At 43.6% G+C, this 21,676-nt stretch overlaps 1 protein-coding gene across 1 annotated transcript in view; it reads left to right on the top strand.

Annotated features, from left to right (window-relative positions):
* The first annotated feature begins 483 nt into the window (after nt 1-483).
* Nucleotides 484-21,676, top strand: part of col1a2 (collagen, type I, alpha 2) — a 29,921-nt gene continuing 8,728 nt past the window's right edge. Inside the window, exons 1-36 of the mRNA XM_080786908.1 lie at nt 484-519; nt 1,091-1,174; nt 2,222-2,275; nt 3,415-3,459; nt 3,593-3,646; nt 3,956-4,009; nt 4,209-4,262; nt 4,488-4,541; nt 5,481-5,534; nt 5,913-5,957; nt 6,151-6,249; nt 6,686-6,739; nt 8,053-8,151; nt 9,355-9,399; nt 9,769-9,867; nt 12,750-12,803; nt 12,923-13,030; nt 13,514-13,567; nt 13,812-13,910; nt 14,365-14,418; nt 15,258-15,356; nt 15,472-15,525; nt 15,633-15,686; nt 15,822-15,875; nt 16,182-16,235; nt 16,828-16,872; nt 17,131-17,229; nt 17,393-17,500; nt 17,799-17,852; nt 17,955-18,008; nt 19,642-19,695; nt 19,842-19,895; nt 20,397-20,504; nt 20,761-20,814; nt 21,017-21,070; nt 21,457-21,618. Of these exons, the coding sequence (XP_080643034.1) occupies nt 2,273-2,275; nt 3,415-3,459; nt 3,593-3,646; nt 3,956-4,009; nt 4,209-4,262; nt 4,488-4,541; nt 5,481-5,534; nt 5,913-5,957; nt 6,151-6,249; nt 6,686-6,739; nt 8,053-8,151; nt 9,355-9,399; nt 9,769-9,867; nt 12,750-12,803; nt 12,923-13,030; nt 13,514-13,567; nt 13,812-13,910; nt 14,365-14,418; nt 15,258-15,356; nt 15,472-15,525; nt 15,633-15,686; nt 15,822-15,875; nt 16,182-16,235; nt 16,828-16,872; nt 17,131-17,229; nt 17,393-17,500; nt 17,799-17,852; nt 17,955-18,008; nt 19,642-19,695; nt 19,842-19,895; nt 20,397-20,504; nt 20,761-20,814; nt 21,017-21,070; nt 21,457-21,618 (2,289 nt within the window). The 5' untranslated portion in view covers nt 484-519; nt 1,091-1,174; nt 2,222-2,272. The remainder of the gene's footprint in view (nt 520-1,090; nt 1,175-2,221; nt 2,276-3,414; nt 3,460-3,592; nt 3,647-3,955; nt 4,010-4,208; nt 4,263-4,487; nt 4,542-5,480; nt 5,535-5,912; nt 5,958-6,150; nt 6,250-6,685; nt 6,740-8,052; nt 8,152-9,354; nt 9,400-9,768; nt 9,868-12,749; nt 12,804-12,922; nt 13,031-13,513; nt 13,568-13,811; nt 13,911-14,364; nt 14,419-15,257; nt 15,357-15,471; nt 15,526-15,632; nt 15,687-15,821; nt 15,876-16,181; nt 16,236-16,827; nt 16,873-17,130; nt 17,230-17,392; nt 17,501-17,798; nt 17,853-17,954; nt 18,009-19,641; nt 19,696-19,841; nt 19,896-20,396; nt 20,505-20,760; nt 20,815-21,016; nt 21,071-21,456; nt 21,619-21,676) is intronic.

The raw sequence follows: 21,676 nt of genomic DNA, 5'->3' as shown, positions 1-21,676 counted from the left end.
TATGTGTCATTTAGCATCCAGAGTGTGGCATTTATATTGTGAGAATGAAGCAGTTCAGGCCAGCAAAAGGTTAAAAGTTCATCACTGTGATGCACTGTAAGGCCTATGGTCTCGTGGAGTTGATTGAAATGTGTTGTCTTTGTCTTGCATGCTTTCTGATTACATGGTGTGTTTACAGTACATGTATGTATGTACACTTCATGTAGTTGCCTTCAGACAACAACCTAAGCCTAATTCATACTCCGTAGTACGACAGTGTCTGCCTCATTCTTAGCTTGAAAATCAGTTATTGTCGGGTTGTCAGTTAAGTGACACGGTCGTATGCTTGAGTATGAATTAGGGTTTTAGGTGTAGGTTTAGGTGAGTCGTACACGTATAGTGGCATGCTTTGCTGGATGCATGATGTGGCATTGATGTGTTTCTGAAGTCGTAAGCTGCTTTGTGTTTTTGGGCCTCATTGGGTTTTGTTTTTCCTCATCGTAGGGACCCTCAGGTGACAAAGGGCCTCGAGGAGACAGAGTGAGTTGAAAGAAAACCTTACTACCTTTCAGTTAAACAAATACGAAACACCACGCTGACCACACGAGCTGTTGGTGTGGCCAGATTGGCCACTAGAGCTTCTAATGTGGTCTGCTCTGTATATATATATATATATATATATTGCGTACTTGACGTGGCGTCGTGTGACGTCATGTGACCTGTCAACGCCGATAGGACACGCCCCTTTGTTTACATGCTCAGTGTCAATGGCAGTTGTTTCAAAGAAAGTGGTATTTTATTCAAACTGTATTACCAATTATCATTCCTTCAATTATTATTAATTCCTTTACAACATCTTCACCTAATTCACTTCTTTGACAAATATTTGTGCATCTTTTTGCCCACTTTTGCTGAATTAAGATGTAGCATACAGCATTGGTAATACGATAATCAAAAAAAGTGTGAGATAGTCTGATTTACAACAGATACCTCATAATTTACAATAGGCCTATACCCGCTTTCAATCTCACATAGTTTAACGTCTCACCGTGGTAGCATCATCCTAAGCCTTCAGTGACTGTTTACTGACAATGTTGCCTACGTTTTGCAGGGGCCTCAGGGACCTAACGGAAGAAATGGAAAAGACGGACTCGATGGACCCCCCGGCCCCCCTGGACCCCCTGGACTCGGAGGAGTAGGTTTCTTGTCTTCACTTCACGCAAAAGAAAAACACGCAGCAGCTTCTCTCTGGGTCTGGGTCTGTCCCAGACTTCTCTCTGGGTCTGGGTCTGTCCCAGACTTCTCTCTGCCTCTGGGTCTGTCCCAGACTTCTCTCTGCCTCTGGGTCTGTCCCAGACTTCTCTCTGCCTCTGGGTCTGTCCCAGACTTCTCTCTGCCTCTGGGTATGTCCCAGACTTCTCTTTGCCTCTGGGTCTGTCCCAGACTTCTCTTTGCCTCTGGGTCTGTCCCAGACTTGGATCAGATGCATTGTTGTCTAGTTGATACAGTATATGGCATCTGCTCCTCCTTCCCCTGTGTTATACAAATCCAGCCGAGCGCTGAACATGTGAATAATCTTTACTTGAACGATGTACTTTGTCAGTATGTATTGGGCCCATCTATGGCTCAGACCAGGATGCTGGCCAGGCTGTGAGTGAACATGATCACAGTAGCATGGATCATGATTTGGGGAAATAGCACATCTAGGCGCTGTAGAAAGAAATGTGGTAAAAGTGGATCATATAAGTTATACGTTTGCCCATAAAGCACATTCCAAACACTACTGTATTTCAGTAGCTGTTTGCCCCGCCCACTATGTCATGAATGTCTTAACCTGATGACCTTTGACCTTTGACCCCTCCTCGCCCCCCTTATGACCTCCGTAGAACAGGATTAAGGTCATTAGGCTGAGGGTTCACATACACAAACTGGCAAGGTTGGAAAAAGGCCGTTTTATAGCAGATTATTGCAGACATTAATAATTAGCTAAACGTGGAAGTTATTTCAACTGTTAAGCTATATGCCTATATAGAGTCATCACAGATATGTGGATGAAGGGTTAAGACATTTTAACATATTGGGGGCGCTACTTAAATATCCATTCATGACTGGAAATAACCAATTAATAATCTACAAGTAAAAATTTGTATTTTGTAAACACGAGTTTTCTGGGTATTATATAGTACAACATCTAGTAATCACTGTGTATTTTACTCATGTATTTTTTGTTTTGTCCCAACAGAACTTTGCTGCTCAGTACGATGGTTCCAAAGCACCTGAAAGCCCAGGACCAATGGTGAGGATCACACACACACACACACACACACACACACACACACACACACACACACACACACACACACACACACAGCAGTATTACTCTTCCATCAAATACCGGTGTATACTGCAAAATCCTTAGTGTTTGTTTCACTCCCGAGAGTTTAGAAATCACACCTGTGAACTGTGACGTGTGAACTGTGAAGTGAGGGGCGCTCTTATTATACATCATCATACATCATCTCATGAACAACTGAAGTTATGTGATCGGTTCGCCGATTTGTTCGTCTACATATGACGTGTACATTTCACCTTCATTGTCAACAGCATTTAATGTTTGTGTTGCCACATATTTACGTCATATCTGTCGGACATTTGACCTAATTTCTCCTTTCATTGTCTGGCAAATATTGAGACGGACAAAAGCTGTATATTGGAGGGGGGCTAAAAATCACACCTGTGTGAAGTGATCTGGCCAATCACAATTTGCGCCCTCACCTTCGCCATCAATGTTTGTCACGCAATGATTACACAAACACTCAACATTGTCCATTCACTGTCAATGACATTTAATGTTAGGACAAAGTTTGTGCACGCCCACCAAAGCTGGACATCTGAGATGGGCTTTGATGTGTATATGCCTACAGATTAGCTTTCTAACGAAGGAGTCCCAGGTAGAAATTGTCTATAAAGCTGTCACCCCCCCCCCCCCCTTTTGTTATGACGTATAGGCTATCTTTCCCTTCAGGGGTGGTTATTTGTTTATGGAAACATATACAATAACTTCACAGTTCTGAAAGGTTTCAGGTTATGGAAGGTTCTGGTTTACCTTTCCTATAGTCGACAAAGAGCCTCATGATCGCACATGTACACACTATGATACTGATTTATCCCACCTGACACTCCTGATATTGTGCATATGATTTAGGATATATTTAACTTATGATGTGTCAAATATGTTTGTTTGTTTGATTGATTGATTGATTGATTGATTGATTGATTGATTGATTGATTGATTGGTTGCTTGATTGGTTGCTTGATCGAATAACCAGTTGGTTTATTAATTATTATATTAACAATTTCTCTGCTGAAACAAACCAAATTATGTCTATTTGGCAGAAAACACCTTGAACCTTGAAATGTTGTGTTTCTCCATAGGGACTGATGGGAACTAGAGGCCCCTCCGGACCTCCCGGAGCCCCTGTAAGTACACACACAATGCACACACACACACACGCACACACAAACAATCAAACACAAATCCATGTCCCATTCTGTTTTCTATGTCGTGACTGATCGACTGTATGTGTACTGTGTGTCTCTTGCTCCTAAACAGGGACCTCAGGGACACACAGGACATGCTGGAGAGCCCGGAGAGCCTGGACAGTCTGTAAGTATCATCCTCCTATATGTCGTTATAACCATTTCTGCTTCACCTTATTGGAACTGATACGGATGTTATAGCTTCGCATGTAGTTTAGGGTGGCGAAGCATTGAGGCTAATGTTACCATTAGCCTCAATGCTAATGGTAACATTAGCATTGAGGCTAATGTTACCACATACCATTAGCCTCAATGCTAATGGTAACATTAGCATTGAGGCTAATGTTACCACATCCCCGTCATCACATACATTTTGATTTGTAATCTGTGGAGAGAGAATTCAAGCAATTCGTTTTTTTCCCTCTCCCCTCCAAAGGGCCCCGTTGGTGCTCGTGGACCCCCAGGACCATCTGGCAAGGCTGGTGAGGATGTAAGTATCCTTGTTTGTTCTGTCACCATTTAATCATGTCCCACACTTTGTCCCCTCAGTTCTTCAGTTCAAAGTCTTTAGCCGTTTTTCCAGACAAACCTTTCCTCTGGTTATACCTTCTGAGACAGTTGGTGGTTTTTATACTATAGTCTACACTAATGTCACACTGTTAAAATGGTGTCTCTTGGCAATTTTACAGGGCAACAACGGCAGACCTGGCAAGCCCGGTGATAGAGGTACCCCCGGCTCTCAGGTGAGTGATGAGTCACTGCAAGGACCCCAAACATTGTGCCTATCAAAACGCAAACCTAAACAAAAAGAAAAATCAGCCACTTAACCTGACATCACAAGACAGCATAGTATTTGGTTTGATATGCATCTCTTGGATAGACAGATTGATGCCTAGTATACCAACACAGGGTTTGTCCTATGGTACTAATCGTGTCAAACATTCTCTTTGTGATCCGATCCTCTGCAGGGCGCTCGTGGATTCCCCGGAACCCCAGGACTTCCCGGAATGAAGGGACACAGAGTGAGTGTTGAGTGTTGACCTCTCTGCCCTGAGTGACCTCAGGACACCTGCTCTGTACTGTACTCCTTAGCACAGATAACATTGTCTCAAATGGAGGAGGAGAGTCATCTGTTCTATACTGTATATACAGTATATCATTATTGTTCTGCTGTGGACAACACCGCCTGGACAAGCTAAAGAACTGTGGACTATGCACTTCCAGTACCACACTTCCTGTGCACTTCCTACTTCCTGTTTCCTGATGGCGGTTAAGGACCCAGGAAGTGCTCCGTGACTCCACATTGCATTTTAATTATCATTCCTATCATAGCCTTTGAATTTAATATATGGGAATAATAATTTGACATTTTACATAAACATAATTGATTCTCACCCTCTAAATTGACTGAAAGGACAATTGTCATAATTAGTTTCCCCTCGCTTAATAGTTATTATAAATACTAATTTGGCACTTTTCCATTTTTTGTGTTGGAAAGATTAAGCCCTTGGACATGAATGTGTCCAGTGGATTATTTCAGAAAGCCTTTTATTGGATTATCAACTTGTTGCAAATCCGACATTTGAGGACACCTGCTTTCCACCAGGCCTGGCAGTAATGTGCCTCCCACAAGACCAATGGTTTTTCCTATTTATTGTGATAGTTATAATGACAATTATAAAATGGCAAGCATTTTTATGTTTATACAGAAAGAAAGTGCTTCGTGATATGGAGAGAAAAATAGATATATAAAAGATAATATAAAAGCATTTGGTGGACATTAAGGAAATCAAAAAGAAAACAAAACGCAATGAATGGGAACTCAAGATCAACCCACCTTGAGAGCATGGATTATCCCAATTGGGAGTTGTAGTCCAAAGAGCCTGTTTCCCCACCATGCTTGTAGGCTGTGTTTTTAGTTTGGCTACAGCATTCTCAAACGACTCAAATGTGTGTTCCAGGGTTACACTGGTCTGGATGGACGCAAGGGAGAGCCTGGCGCAGCTGGAGTCAAGGTAAGATATCAAAGATACTCTATCCTCATATTCAAGTCATCCAATTAGTTAAAAACTGTGAAAAGGTTTCATGAATCATGACACGTTCATTCTACATCAGTGCATGTTCAGATCGGAAATATCTACAGTGCTGCATAAGATCACTCACTCACACACACACACACACACACACACACACACACACACACACACACACACACACACACACACACACACACACACACACACGTCCATCTCAGCCCTTGCTATCTTCCCTCGAAAGCCATAACGATGATGATAACATTCATGTGGATGTTGACGACACAATTAGCCATAAGCAACTCAATCTATGACACCTGCATGGTCACCCTAACTCACTCTGTCCTGCATCTCCTGTAGGGTGAGACCGGTTCCCATGGTGCTTCTGGAACTCCTGGACTTGCTGTAAGTATTATTAGTAACAGCTATATATATATATATCTGTACATAATATCTTTGTCGCAGCTTTCATTAGACACCAGTCGATCGTTCCTACCACCAGACACTTGTGTCTACAAGGCTACATTTCATTAGCTGATCGTTCCTTCCTTTGTCACCTAACGATACTTAATGTTTTCTTCCATGTTCTCTCCTCTAGGGCCCTCGCGGTCTTAACGGCGAGAGAGGTCGTGCTGGCCCTGCTGGCCCCGCTGGTGCTCGTGGCGCTGATGGCAACGTTGGACCCGCTGGACCTGCTGTGAGTATACCACGTCGCTTAAGCCTGACACTCCACCTCTATCTTTAACATAAGATAACGATAAGATAAAGCATCCGTTTCTCGTTCAGTAACCTTTCTGATTCCAAAAGGAAGTATACAGTCCTCATTGGTGGATTGTTCATGAGGCCTAGTCTGTGTTTTACCTTTGAAGATTGCTAATTGTATCCATAGTCCCAAAACTGTAGCACCCAGGTGTTTCAGGTTTTGTTTTTTGTCTCACCAAAAATCTAAACAAACGGCGAATATTACAACTACAACCAGGTCAGAATATACAGTGCGGAATGAATCACCTTCGCGTCTGAGTAAATGGTTACGCCTCCCTCCCACTAGTAGTATAGAATATGGCTCAAGTGGCTAAGATGAGAATTATAACCATCTAGACCTCTAACCTTGACCTTGACCTTCTTTCTCCCAGGGTCCTCTTGGTGCTGCTGGCCCCCCAGGTTTCCCTGGATCCCCCGGCCCCAAGGTAAGTGTGTGATGTCACTTCTGGTGGCCTTTCCTTCCTTTTGGGAATGGTGTTAATATTAAGTTTGAGATCATAAAAGCAGACCGCTTACGCTGCCATATACAGTATATGACATCCTAAAGGAATGACATAATATTCATAATTTAGAAAAATCATACATCAACATCATACATCACATTCCGTGCTCAGCCAATCAGCTGAGCACATTCCGTGCACAAGCGGACAGACACACAGACACACTAAGATGTGCATAGGAGGGGCTCAAAAACAAAGAATTGTCAACATGAATTTATGCTCATTCACATAGAAATGGTCCCTCATTTGCAATGGTGCCAACTTTCTGAGAATACTAATACACACATGGTCAAAAGATACACAAATAATAATATTTGAAATGTTAACATTGACAGAAGACATATTGTGTCTTGATGATTCATTGAGGTCAATAATTAATTCCAAATCAAGACATGTTACTTAAATTGTCTGTATTGTTCCGTTTTGCTCATTGTATACAGTAGTATCCCCAAGGGAATAGCTACAGTAAACTAGCTAGATAGCTAGACTGTCACTGTCAATTGACAGAGTTGGACCAGATCCATGCTTCATGCAGACTATATTATAGGTATAGACATAATCTGTGGCAATAGGGCACAATCACAGCCTGCTCGATGACCTCGAGTCCACTCGCAGAGACCATGACGCACTGTCAAGACCGCACAGACCCCAAGAAGCATACACCAGGCTTAAGGCAGAGCCATGAGAAAACATACGTTTATACAAAAGTGGAACAATACAATACAATCAAAACAAAATGTATGTACAATTGAAAGTCATAATCTCCAATAAACCAATGTCTATGTATACCGAGATCACTCGATGCAGCTATAGTGCAGGAATACACACAATTGTTGATTTGTTGATTATTTTATTAGACAATATATCATATGCAGAAAAACAGTACATGGTACAGTCAAAAAAGCACATTTTATCCAAAAGGATGGCACCGAAAAAAGTCCTTGCGGTCTTGTTTCCATTCGGGTCCCAATGCATTCATAATACTGGTGGTATTGGTTATTATTATTATTGGTTAGTCTTTAGTCTTTGCAGTTTTCCATTGATGATGAGCGTCATCTACATTGTTACAGTTGTATCATCGAGGGGATTATATTCACATACCAGCACATTACAGGGTTTTATATCCAGTGCTGCCTTTGTTGCAGTGTTAGCCAGCCCAGCAGGTATAGTTGGTACTAATATTGACGATGGTATAAGTAACTGTGTGTGACCGTGGATGTGTTTCTGCTCCGCGACAGGGAGAGATTGGCGGTGCTGGATCTACCGGCCCATCCGGCCCTCAGGGATCTAGAGGAGAGCCTGGAAACAACGGCGCCGGTGGACCCGTCGGTCCCACTGTAAGTGTACACAGCCGATGTGGCTCATGAGCATGGCATTATTCTGACAGTATACTGTATGCACGCTGGCCCCGGTAAGGCTGGGAGGTGTTGAAAGAAATATCACTGTCTCTATCCATAATATGATGATATTTTCAGACGATGTTTATTTTCACACATTTGTTTAAACTATGATATGATGACAAAACCGGTAGAGGCCCTCAGCTCGAATGAGATCAGAAAGTTATATTCATGTTACTGTAACATTTAAGATCAGGAAGCTTCAAGCTATAATATCATCATGTTATGATAATGCTGTATTATATCACTTTAGTTATATTATATCAATATGTTGCCCAGCTCCTGGCCCTGAGTTGATTCCAACTTATTGTATTTCAGTCAGGACTCCAGGAGTCAGGACAGACTTACGAATGGGTCAAATATATTCATTGAATATAAAATGAGCAATATATTTATTTTGTTTACGCGATTAATTGGATCCCTGCCAATAGGGACTCCGAATCCCAAGAGTATATAAAAGTATATAAGTATAATAAAATGGCAGGTGGTGGTGGAACAAGACAGCAGCACAGACAGCAGTATAGGCAGCAGCCAGCAGCAAAATAGCAACGCAACTTCCCCATTTATATAGGGTGCTCTGTTATGAAGTGACTGTGATTGGTGATTGTTTGAGAATTGAAGCATGGTGGTGAGATCTACCAATGGTGGGCCAGCAGCAGGAGTTACTTCCCTGACAGAGCTTGCGTGTACCGTGCGTGAAACTCGTGTGTTTTGTTTTAGTGAGTCAATCAGTTGGAATCCAGTCGGTTCTTTTTTCTATGGATCAGATTGTCAGGTGACAAAAGAGGGGAACATTATATACTGTCCCATGTAATATCATCTGATGTAGATTATATACAGATTGAGATATTCAGTTCAGTTCAGTTCTATTTCCTGGAATGTTGGACATACAGTACAGTATAAGATATTAATACCGTTTCACAATAGTTTATGTTATTTCTATTATGTAGCTTGGTTGAATAGGATTTAGGATTAGGATAGGATTTATCCCATGCTGGTAATAGTAACTGCACAAATGCCAGAGAAATACACTTTTCCAAGACAATAATATGATATATAAACGTATACCGACAATAGTTTGAAAGTGGTTTAATGTTGTTTGTTTTGACACACTCTGTTATGTTCCCATTGCGCCTCCTGCAGGGCAACCCTGGCGCCAACGGTCTGAACGGAGCCAAGGGAGCCGCTGTAAGTATACAGTTCACCGGGGGTCAAAGGTCATTTAGTAAACCAGATTCATGGACCTCAGCAAATAAAGTGCACACACACACACACACACACACACACACACACACACTCTTGCCACACAATAACTCAATGGGCAAGGCTCTTATATAGATTGAAAGCCGCTTTGGCTGGAAACCGAGAATCAGGAAGTAAAGAAATCAGCTGTTTAACATGTCCCGCGATTGTCATTTAACCCACCCAAAACGATACCTTTTGTAGATAAAGGAGCCAATTAACACTGTAACATTGAACACACCTGTGACATGTGAGGACATTTTCAAGTTAGGTGTCTAATTGATGTCTTAATTGGACCTCTTTGTTTTTCCATAGGGTACCCCCGGAGTTTCTGGAGCCCCCGGCTTCCCCGGAGGCCGAGGAGGACCTGGACCCCAGGGACCCCAGGGATCCGCTGGACCAAGAGGCCTTGCTGTGAGTACACACGTTAATGACACATGTATAGGGTCCTTATGCTACTCCTAGCTTCTCCATTCTCACTCAAGCTGAACGTAGACGTCTGTCTGTCATTTTCTCTTATTCCCCGCTCGAAGGGTCTTGGAATTAGGATTGGCACATAGCCTAGTATATGATCTAGACTAGACTGTCATATATTTATTTGATTTCATTTTGTGTATCTATGACGGTTTTGGTAACGGAACCATAGAGTCCCGTAATGGCCGCAATCTTTAGCAGCGTTTATCTCCAAAGTTGAGGCGCAGATGAGGTGATATGAGGTGAGGCACGATGTTAGGAGTTCAATAAAAAATGAAAGTGAGGCTCCGCGGCTAGCAGATTAGCGTTTTTCATGATAGTTTCATGCTAGATCGACCTACGGAAACAGCATCGTCAATTTGTAGTTTTTGCCTGGAAAGGGTGGCTTCAAATGTGGAATAATTCAGAACACAAAGAGCCTGTTACGATCAGGTAACATCCATGGCTTTGGGTATAAAGCACTTTATATTTTGAATTTGTATAATTTAAGGAAGATGTACGAGGCTTACACACAGACCTGAAACACTATTTGGGGAAAGTCACCAAGACTGTCATAGATATACACGGATGTCAGAATCCATAAAAGACATCTATGACAAGGGCGTGATCCAAGGCTACTGTATATAAGGAGGCACCACTGGGGAGCTACAGTATGGGAAAGGAAACCTATCCCACCAGGAAGACTTTCCAAGCTGTACAGCAGTGGTTGTCAAAGTCCCCACTATCACCACTCCCCCAGCTGAATGATACATATAGTTAGGAACCAAATGGACCCTTATGGGCGTGTAACTCAGAGAGAGTACAAATGGAATCAAATGAACCCGTTAGGATCCATTTGGTTCCATGTGTACACTCAATTAACATTGATTTTACAATATACATTGGGGTCCCAGTCAGAGATAGAAAGGCCATTGCATGCATGGGATTCCGTAGGCTAATGCATGTCAAACTGAGGGTGGGGGGGGTCCTTGTAATGAAAATAGTTGAAGATCACTGCTAGAGCCATACAAATCTTCTCTTATGGGGGTCCCTGGCATATCTTTTCAAATGGGGGTCTGCGGACTGATCAGTGTCAATGTGGGGGGTGCTTGACATGAAAAGGTTTGAGAACCACACCTCACATGACATGTGATCACCCTGCCCTTCCAGCGGACACTATAATGCCCCTACATCAAGCGTCAGCTGTGTTGTTGTTGTCGAACGGACGTCACTTAATTAATATGACGCTTGGGAGGAATCCACCTCCCACTCCTCCGAACAAACGTTTCGTCGTTTCCTCTCTCCTTGCCTGCATGGTTTCCTCCTCCGTGCGTCCTCGTGGGAGGGACCTAAGTTGGCAAAGGAAAGGATGCAAGTGAGGGGAAATGAGGTCCTTTATATTATAAAGGACCCATAGACACACACTCACGTGCACACACTTATATTTGTAGATCAGATTAGTATATGTTATAGCGAAGCAGTGTCCCATGAGGAGGTCAGCTGGGAATCAGAAGTCTCCTCTCACTGTCATGTGGAAGACACTGACCGCCCCCTATACGTGATCCCATGGGCACTGCCCAGTAAACCTTATGCCGCGTTCACACGGGGCAAATTGCAAAACATACAAAGATGCATAACTATATAGCTACGTACACAGTGTATTTGTAGCAGCTGTGTATCTTTGTCTCTGAAGTTGAAACCAGCTCGACGTTTTGTAGCTTTTGTTTGTAGCTTTTCCGGCCGGCTATACAAACGTCGGATGCATCTTTGCATCTTCATGTTCCATTGATCACTGGGAAATGAGCAATTGTGGCCATAGATGTATAAGAAAGGCTAGATGGCTCACCCGCGCTCTGGCCAATGGAGAGCGACGTTGCTACGTGGCGGTCATCTTACTGCCCCCATATACATTGTGTCTATGGGGGCATGTGCTTTTTAAATAACCATAACATTGTGTCTATGGGGGCATGTGCTTTTTAAATAACCATAACATTGTGTCTATGGGGGCATGTACTTTTTAAATAACCATAACTTGCTCAATTTTCAACCGATTTTCAAACGGTTTGGTTTGTTATAAACTGTTTATGTTTGAGCTGCCATTGAGACATACTGTATACTGTAGCCCCGAAGCAAGATGGCCGCCGGGTGAACCACGTCAGAGACTCCGCCTTGAGCCATCTAGCCTTTATGTATGTCTGTGGTCGTTCGTGGCTCTGTCACTTCCTGCTTACGCTCAACGTCGGTTGACCGGTTTGAGACCGTCTACCTTTCTTAAAGCCGCAGCACCCTGTATATGTTTTATTTTTTATTTTCTTTCGACATTAACAGGGGTTCATACATTTACACTATCATCAGAATTCAGTAAAGAACCCTGTCCCTGACTATACATTTCACTTTATTGATCCTGCCGGTAGGGTTTCAGTTGTAAATGTCCTAAATGACACAGAAGGATCTGATCATTAAGACCACTCACTGTGCACATTGTAGCGCACAGCGCGTCGCTAATCTGTCCAACATATCATAATGGCCGTACAACAGCAGTGTGCAATGTGCAATTCAGGATAGATTTTCTTTTTTTAATAACATAGGAGAAACAGTATATACAACAATAGTAGAAACAGTACCTAAGGATATCAATAAACGAAATGAAAATATAATAATGAATAACAATTGAATGGTAGTATTGCTTGTATACATGGAGAAGCTCCAGCAGCACACAACAAACAGAACCGCATGCACTCCGACAGCTGGTTTCTGCGTCTCCATCTCCTCACTCTTTTAATCCATTCATTCACCTCTCATCGATGGTTCTGACGTCTTTTCATTTCTTTATCCAAATTCAGGGAGATCCCGGTGCAGCTGGTGTCAAGGGAGATGGTGGTGTCAAGGGAGAGCCCGTAAGTTTGAACCTGGTTACCAAAACATTCATGTATTCATTTTTGTTACAATACAACGTACGGTAAACCAAACATTTTCATATTAATTAAAAAAACACCTTTCTATTGTCTTGCTTCAGGGACACTCCGGACCTCAGGGAACCCCCGGACCTCAGGGTGAGGAGGGTAAGCGAGGACCCACTGGTGAGCTCGGTGCCACCGGCCCTGCTGGACTCCGTGGAGCTAGAGTGAGTACAAGTTTTGACATAGTAAAACTCTTTGTCATATTTTCACTTTACTTGAGCATTTCCAATTTTCATCTCAGAGGAATATATTATATTTTACTCTTACTCCACTACAATTACTTAGTTACTGCAGTAGTTACTTTGTATTGTGTACAATAATATATATTCATTTCACACTTCAGCCCTATATATGCACAGCACATATCATATCATATTTGACAATAGCCCATCTACAAGATGCGACGCATTGTGCACTTGTACTTTTGCACTTTTATACATCTGAAAACTTCTGAAACGGGACATTCTGCCTTAGGTATACTTTTAAGTACATTTTGATAATCATCTACTAATGTCTGTGTGTGCGTGTGCGTGTGCGTGTGTGTGTGTGTGTGTGTGTGTGTGTGTGTGTGTGTGTGTGTGTGTGTGTGCGCGCGTGTGTGTGTGTGTGTGTGCGTGTGTGTGTGTGTGTCTCTCTCTCCCCCACAGGGTGCTGGCGGAAGCCGTGGAATGCCCGGACCCGAGGGAAGATCAGGCCCCATTGTGAGTAAACATAAACTGAGAATACGTCGGTTGAACAAGTGTGCCTCCAATAGGGTTAAACATCTTAATCTAAAATACCTAAATGGCCATATACTGTTAAGTGTATAAGACTGCATAGTCACTGTAGACACTGTAATCATCATGAAGGTGAACACATCTGGTGAAAGTTCAAAGCTGTTTTAACATACACCTGTTGACACCTGCTCTCTCTCTCTCTCTCTCTCTCTCTCTCTCTCTCCTTTAGGGTATGCCCGGACCCCGTGGTGCCTCTGGTGCCGGTGGTGCTCGTGGACCCCCCGGAGATGCCGGTCGTGCTGGTGAGCCCGGTCTGACTGGCCCCAGAGTGAGTTATTGTTTTGTATTGTTTTTGTTTTAATTTTGTTTTGGCATGTTTTCCGTTTTCTCTGTCAATGTAGTGAGTCATTATTAAGAACTTGAACCCTAGCATAGCATCCCTGTTCTGGGGCCAAGATTTGGCACAAATAGCAGATGTACAAGCTCACAGCACGTTGCAACTCGACACGTGTTGTGATCTTGTACATCAGCTATTTTCTGCAAAGCTAATTTGTCTAGAGTGAAAACAGGTGTGGGCTTAGTATAGAGCCTTTAATATTAATTGGGTTGACCGGCCACCTTAAGTGACTTGATGCAAAGATTTGTGGAAAGCAGTGCTGGCACAGATGGTACATGGGGGGACACACGTTGTCCTTCGTTGGAGCGGTGCGCACCTCTCAGAAGTGACATCATCACAGTATTTTCAAGAAGATGAATCAATTATGAATATTTTATCTTTACAGGGTCTCCCAGGCAGCGCTGGAAGCGGTGGACCCCCAGGCAAGGAGGGACCTTTGGTGAGTAGTACAGCACAACTGAATTTCATTCCACACCCTAGTTCAGGGGTGGGCAACTTTGACGATGGAGAGGGCCAATATATTTCCACACTCACTCCAGAAGGGCCACTATATTTCCACACTCACTCCAGAGGGCCACTATAGTTCCACACTCACTCCAGAGGGCCACTATATTTCCACACTCACTCCAGAGGGCCACTATAGTTCCACACTCACTCCAGAGGGCCACTATATTTCCACACTCACTCCAGAGGGCCACTATATTTCCACACTCACTCCAGAGGGCCACTATAGTTCCACACTCACTCCAGAGGGCCACTATATTTCCACACTCACTCCAGAGGGCCACTATAGTTCCACACTCACTCCAGAGGGCCACTATATTTCCACACTCACTCCAGAGGGCCACTATAGTTCCACACTCACTCCAGAGGGCCACTATATTGCCACACTCACTCCAGAGGGCCAGTTTCCCATGTAGTTGCCCTAGTTAATTCATCTCTACTTCATCAGTATGGATTACAGCTACATGTGAGTGATTGATTGATTGATTGATTGATTGATTGAATTTGTCTTCAGTTTGTAGAAGGGGTACAGTTCAAAAGAAAGTACAGGTCAATACAGAAGCTGCTACTGTATGAGGATATAACCAGGAAACACTCTGAACATTTAAAGAAATATATACTTCTATGGGGGGAAAAAAGGAAATCATATACAGTTAAAGAAAGTTAATAAAGGGGAAAAACATACACACAGTCACACACTACATTTTAGTAGATATACATGCACTCCTCAATGGGATGTAATGATGGAACTTCTCTCTTCTCCCCCCCAATCAGGGACCTGCTGGACAAGATGGTCGCTCTGGACCTCCCGGCCCAACTGGACCTAGAGGCCAGCCCGGAAACATTGGATTCCCCGGACCCAAGGGACCTTCTGTAAGTGGATTCAGGATTCAGATATTAAGACGACACCATGACGTTGGAGAGTGTGGCAGACAAAACAGCATGTTCTTGCTGTTAATCTCTCTTCTCTTTCTTTCTCTCTTTTCAGGGTGAGGGTGGCAAGCCTGGTGAGAAGGGATCCACTGGCCCCACTGGACTGAGAGTAAGTCCCAGTCGAGTGTCATTCATCACCAAAGCTTCGTATAGATGTATAATATGTATCCACCTGTCACAGATAAGTCATTGTTCGCCTGTCTTGCCTTCATATAGGGAGCCCCTGGCCCTGATGGTAACAACGGTGCTGGTGGTGCCGGTGGACTTATGGTAAGTAATTTCTAATCTTGCATTTAATGAGTAGTTCCTCTTCTGACCGATGACCACACTGTAACCGTCTGTCATTCTTCCCTGTGATAATCTTTGGTCTTTTCTCTCTCTCTCTCTCTCTCTCTCTGCTTTCAGGGTAATGCTGGTGAGAAGGGAGAGCAGGGATCCGCTGGAGCTCCTGGCTTCCAGGTTTGAACACGTTATCTGTCTTCAATCAAAAATTGTTAATCTATCAGATTGAAAAGCACGTTGCATCGTGACAGAGAACGCTTTTGTTTATTCGTTGGAAATAGAACAACGTTCTGAATATTCAGTCAGGGAACTCAGACACGCCTCTCGGGCCACCCGTCTATATCTCACTTTAACCAAGTAATGAAAAGTAAACGCCAGTGATATTCCAATTATGATGAATTACAATAACACAGCATGCTTGTCTTTGGTGTAAGTATGGTTATGGCAAGCAGTGTTATTGATTTTGTCTTTGATATCTTACAGGGACTGCCTGGCCCCTCTGGACCATCTGGTGAGGGTGGCAAGCCCGGAGACAGAGTGAGTATATGGCACACTCACACACACGCACACACACACACACACACACACACATGTGCTTTACAAATGGCGGCTGTAGCTCAGGAGGTAGGGCAGGTCGTCCAATGATCCCTGGGTCGGCGGTCCGACTCCTGGCTCCTCCTCCTGTCTACATGTCGAAGTGTCCTTGGGCAAGACACTGAACCCCACATTGCCTCCAGTGGTTGCCACCATTGGTGTGCGAATGTGGCAAGCGAGGATGCTGGCGTTGACTGTTTGCTGCTTCACCTCCCAATGTATGAATGTTTGTGCTTTGAGCACTTGAAAAAGCGAGTCCACTATTGTTGTCGTAATTTTTCCCGGGGGCCGTTTGCCCTCTGGGCTGTGACGTCATGTGGGTCAACGCATCATCATCGTGTAGAGAGCTACTCGAGCCCACACTGTTTCTTCAGGAACTGTATTTCCGAGTTATCTTTAATAACCTATAAGAGTATATTGCTGTATGAATCAAGTCTTCATACAAATGCCATTGCAGTGTTATGTAGGAACCACAGCTAATATTTATACTAAGTTGTTTTTCCGTCTCTAACAAACTGTTCTCTTGTCTCTATAGGGTGTCCCCGGAGACCAGGGTGTTTCTGGACCTGCTGGTGGCAAGGTAAGATAGAGAGATCCACCTGTCTTCGTCTCATAATCCCATCATTCCATAAACCCTCGCTTGCTTTCTCTCTAGTTTGCATATACATCACGCATTCAAATGCACCATTCACACATAAATGCACCATTTTCAAACATCAGACAACAGTTGCGTCCCTCTTTACATTGTTCAGACAGAAAGATAAATCATCGTTCGTGTGTGTGTGTGTGTGTGTGTGTGTGTGTGTGTGTGTGTGTGTGTGTGCGTGTGTCCGTGCAGGGAGAGCGTGGTAACCCCGGTGTTGCTGGATCCACTGGATCTCAGGGATCCATGGGAGCTCGTGGACCTGCTGGAGCCCCTGGACCCGATGGTGGCAAGGTAAGATGATTGTCCTGGCGATTATAAAGGGGTGTCGTATAACTTCAAAAAATGACGTTTTGGTACCTGCAGAGCACTAACCACCAGTGAAGCTCATGTTTGATGGGGCGGAGAAGGAAGTATAAGAAGGAAACCATAATTTTTTGCCGTGTTGTGTTTCCAGGGAGAGCCCGGTGGTGCTGGAGCTGCTGGAGCCGCTGGACACCAGGGTTCCGGTGGAATGCCCGGAGAGCGTGGAGCTGGTGGTACCCCTGGAGGAAAGGGAGAGAAGGTATGTGGTCCGGTCAAATGTCCTCAAATAAAAAATCTTCTAGGTTCTCTAATCGTGTAGTACTTGTGAATTAAGTAATGCAAGGTGTTTTAACGATAATGTAACTATCTACACGTCCTCCAAGCAGAAGTTTATCCCACATGCAGTGCTATATAAACACGGCAACACAGAGTATAGACCCATTCTCTGTTCTCTGTTCTATAGTTGGAGACCAATTAGCTGATTAGGTCAGATTTGAACCTGCTTCGTCAAACCACTCATTTTAATCCGTGTCCCTCTGTCTGTCTGTCACCTATAGGGAGAGGGAGGCCACAGAGGACCTGAGGGCAACCATGGCAGAGATGGACAGCGTGTAAGTTCATTAAATTGTCCACAGAGAAACCATTGCAATTCCATCCAATAATTATTGGACTTTGTACCAATAAGACCTTTTGGTCCCCGTCTCTTTTTCTAGGGTATGCCTGGACCCGGTGGACCCCCTGGACCTGCTGGTGCCAATGGTGACAAGGTGAGAAAGTCCTCACTTAAATATCACTCACCTTCACCTTGAAAATAATCAAAACATGTGTGTGTTTTTCGGATCCCCTGGAAAAACACACATGTTTTTCGGGGATCTCATTGAAAGTGCAATGGGGTTATTTTGGTGGTGGTCTAAAAATGGCTAAGCAACTACTGTATAGAAGATCCTCCAAAATGGTAGAGAGACTCCTGCAAATGAGGACCATATTAGGGACAAGGGTGTATGCCATCAAAACGTGATTTCTCATTTTTGTAACGAGCCAAGCTTTGAAATAGCTCGACTTCCTTGAGTGAATATTATTCTCATCCTTCATTAGAAAAATGCACAAATCCCCCCCCCCCTCCCCTTCCCCCACACACAATATCTGAAGCAGTAACCTTAGTACTGCCATCTACTGGCTGTTTTGTAGTACTACACCAATTGTGTTGAGGGAATGGAAAGAGATAGTGAAAGTGTATTTATATATCATATAAAACAATAAAGTATTCGACAATTTAAAAGGATTTGTTTTTCTTTCTACAAATCCCTTTATTGATTTTGCACAGAGAAGGAAAAACAATAATTTATAAAGATTCTTTTTTACAAAGTGGTCTGTACTTTTCTGACACACAACATGAATGACTTCCTAACCCTAAGCAATTTCTCTTTTCTGTTTCATATTATGCAATTTAAGAATTTGCAATATACAAATTAAGTATTTGTGGTCAATGAATTAGGTTGATAGTGCCAAACAAAAGTGATAGGTAGGGTGAGGACTGTGGATATAGATGATTCCATCTTATGCCTTTCTACTGTCTGGACTGAGGATAGATGATTCCATAGTAGCATCTTCTACTGTCTGGACTGAGGATAGATCATTCCATAGTAGCATCTTCTACTGTCTGGACTGAGGATAGATCATTCCATAGTAGCATCTTCTACTGTCTGGACTGAGGATAGATCATTCCATAGTAGCATCTTCTACTGTCTGGACTGAGGATAGATGATTCCATAGTATCATCTTATGCCCTAGCTTCTACTGTCCGGACTGAGGAACCGCCTTACTTATGGTTCAGTGAGGAACCACACTAATTATACTTGGTGCTGATGGCTCCGCTCTTTTAAAGATCTTCCCTGACTTAGGACACTGGAATCATTAGTCTCAGTTGTCAAGTCTGTTGATCGAATGCTAAGCTAAATCAGGGAATGCAAATGCATTCATTCCCCTGTGAGTAAACAAGATCGGGCCCAAGCAAGACATTGGATCAGTTCATCATGGAAAGGAAAACGTCGCATTTCAGTTCAACGTTGGAGCCATACATACAGACATTGATCTTCAGTATAACCTTTGAGCCAATGCAAGTCTCTGAACTAGAAAAGGTGGAGGCTGGGGTGGTAGAGGCCAAGCAGCAGCAGCAGCAGTGAAAGAAATGGTGAACAAGATAATGAGGAAGCCATTATTTACAATTTTACAGGGACCATCTTTATTGAGATTGATCATCCAAATCCAATCCAAATTGAATCATTCAATTGTAATGCGATCGATTGCTCTTCCATTCATTAATTTTCCATTCATTCCGTCAACGGTCCGGGTTCTAGTGTTGTTCCATCCTCCGATGATCCTTATTATTTTATCCTCCAGGGAGAGATTGGTTCCTTCGGACCTTCCGGCCCTGCTGGTCTTCGTGGACCTTCTGTAAGTAACACGCACGCACACACACATACAATACGTTTGTACTTTTGCTGAAGTAAATTTTGAATTCACGTCTTTTACTTTATTGATACTTACTTTGTGATGTGAGCACTTTTTTCACCACTGCTGACACTGCCTTTCTTCCTCAGGGAGAGCGTGGAGAGGGTGGACCTGCTGGAGCTCCTGGATTCGCCGGAAGCCCTGTAAGTTGTTAGCCAATGACCAGACACCAGGATATCATATCAACCTATAGGGCATTGGCTCCAATGCCCTATAGGTTGAGACCCAAACTGGTGAAAATACCGTAGCAGATCTACACAAGCTCACAACACGTCGCTAAAACATTAGTTTTTTTTAATTCATGGAAAGTATTTCTTCATTAAATTACTGGGGGACAAAATCATTATAATAATTAAAAGCAAAATGTAGAAAAGCAAAAAATAAAGGACATGTTTTTTTTTAAATGGCCGCGATCATCCACAAATGGGACTCAGTGTTTGGGAAGCTATAGGATCATCAGCATCGTCCAGAGACTAGATCCCTCCCCACCACACACACACACACACACACACACACACACACACACACACACACACAAGACCCTAATGAGCAAAGACTCTTCAGCGTCGTCCAGAGACTAGATCCCACACACACACACAACACAAGACCCTAATGACCCAAGGCTCTCGCTGCCTCTCCCACAGGGTGCTGACGGTCAGGCTGGACGCAGAGGAGAGCGAGGACCTGGCGGTGGAAAGGGAGACGTTGGCGGCGCCGGACCTGCCGGCCCCGCTGGACAGTCTGGACCCGCTGTGAGTATAACACACACACACACACACACACACGCACGCACGCACGCACACACACGCACGCACGGAAATGGCATTGAATTGAACTGAAGCAGAGCCTAATGACACATTATTATAGACAACATTTTGGAACCCTAAACCATAACTTCAGATCTGATGTTAAACATGATTACAATCCATACGAGAATGCACACATTAATAACAACACTGCAGGCGTCCATTTTGATCAAGTTGTGTGACTTTTTTTGTCCATCTATAGGGACCCTCCGGACCTGCTGGACCCCCTGGTGCCCGTGGTGACGCTGGCCCATCTGTAAGGACCCATATAATATACTGTATTATACAGCATATACAAAATCATAATTAACATTATGCCACGTAATTATTTTATTAGACATCCAATTATATGAATCTTTATATTGTGTGTGTTTGTGTGTGTGTGTGTGTGTGTGTGTGTGTGTGTGTGTGTGTGTGTGTGTGTGTGTGTGTGTGTGTGTGTGTGTGTGTGATATCAGGGCCTGACTGGTTTCCCTGGTGCTGCTGGCCGTGTTGGTACTCCTGGACCTGCTGTGAGTATAAATGCTTTCAGTATAATATATATTTCAAGTATATATATATACTTTCAGGATAATTTGCCATCTTAACGATGATCCATGTTAAACACAGACACGATGCTACACCTCGCTCTTTATTCATGACTTATACCATCATATCGTTTCACACATTATATTATGCCATATCACAATAGTGTACAATATCCCAAAATCACAGACTATACCCAATCTATAATATCACGATAGGGATAATAATATTGATACTAGGGATGTTCCCTGATCACGTTTCTTTCGCTTGATCATTTGAAAATTTGATCGGCCCCACCCTATTATCCATCCGTTTCTACTACGCTCTGTATTGGGGACTCAAACCCCTCTCTGCTCCCCCTCTCCTCTCACAGGGTATCGTCGGTGCCCCCGGTCCCCTCGGTCCCCAAGGCAAGGACGGTCCTCGTGGTCTTCGCGGTGACGTCGGACCCGGCGGGCCTTCCGGAGAGCAGGGCATGGTCGGACCAGCCGGTCTTTCCGGAGACAAGGGACCCAGCGGAGAGGGTGGCGCATCTGTAAGTGTCCAGCGGCGGACTATAGTGCAAACCATCTTCTGAGACATTCAATGAGAGT

The sequence above is a fragment of the Protomyctophum bolini genome (genome assembly GCF_963924005.1).
Source record: "Protomyctophum bolini genome assembly, chromosome: 17".
Taxonomy (NCBI): Eukaryota; Metazoa; Chordata; class Actinopteri; order Myctophiformes; family Myctophidae; genus Protomyctophum; species Protomyctophum bolini.
Note: the sequence above shows the minus strand (reverse complement) of the source record. Positions and strands in the feature narration are given on the sequence as shown.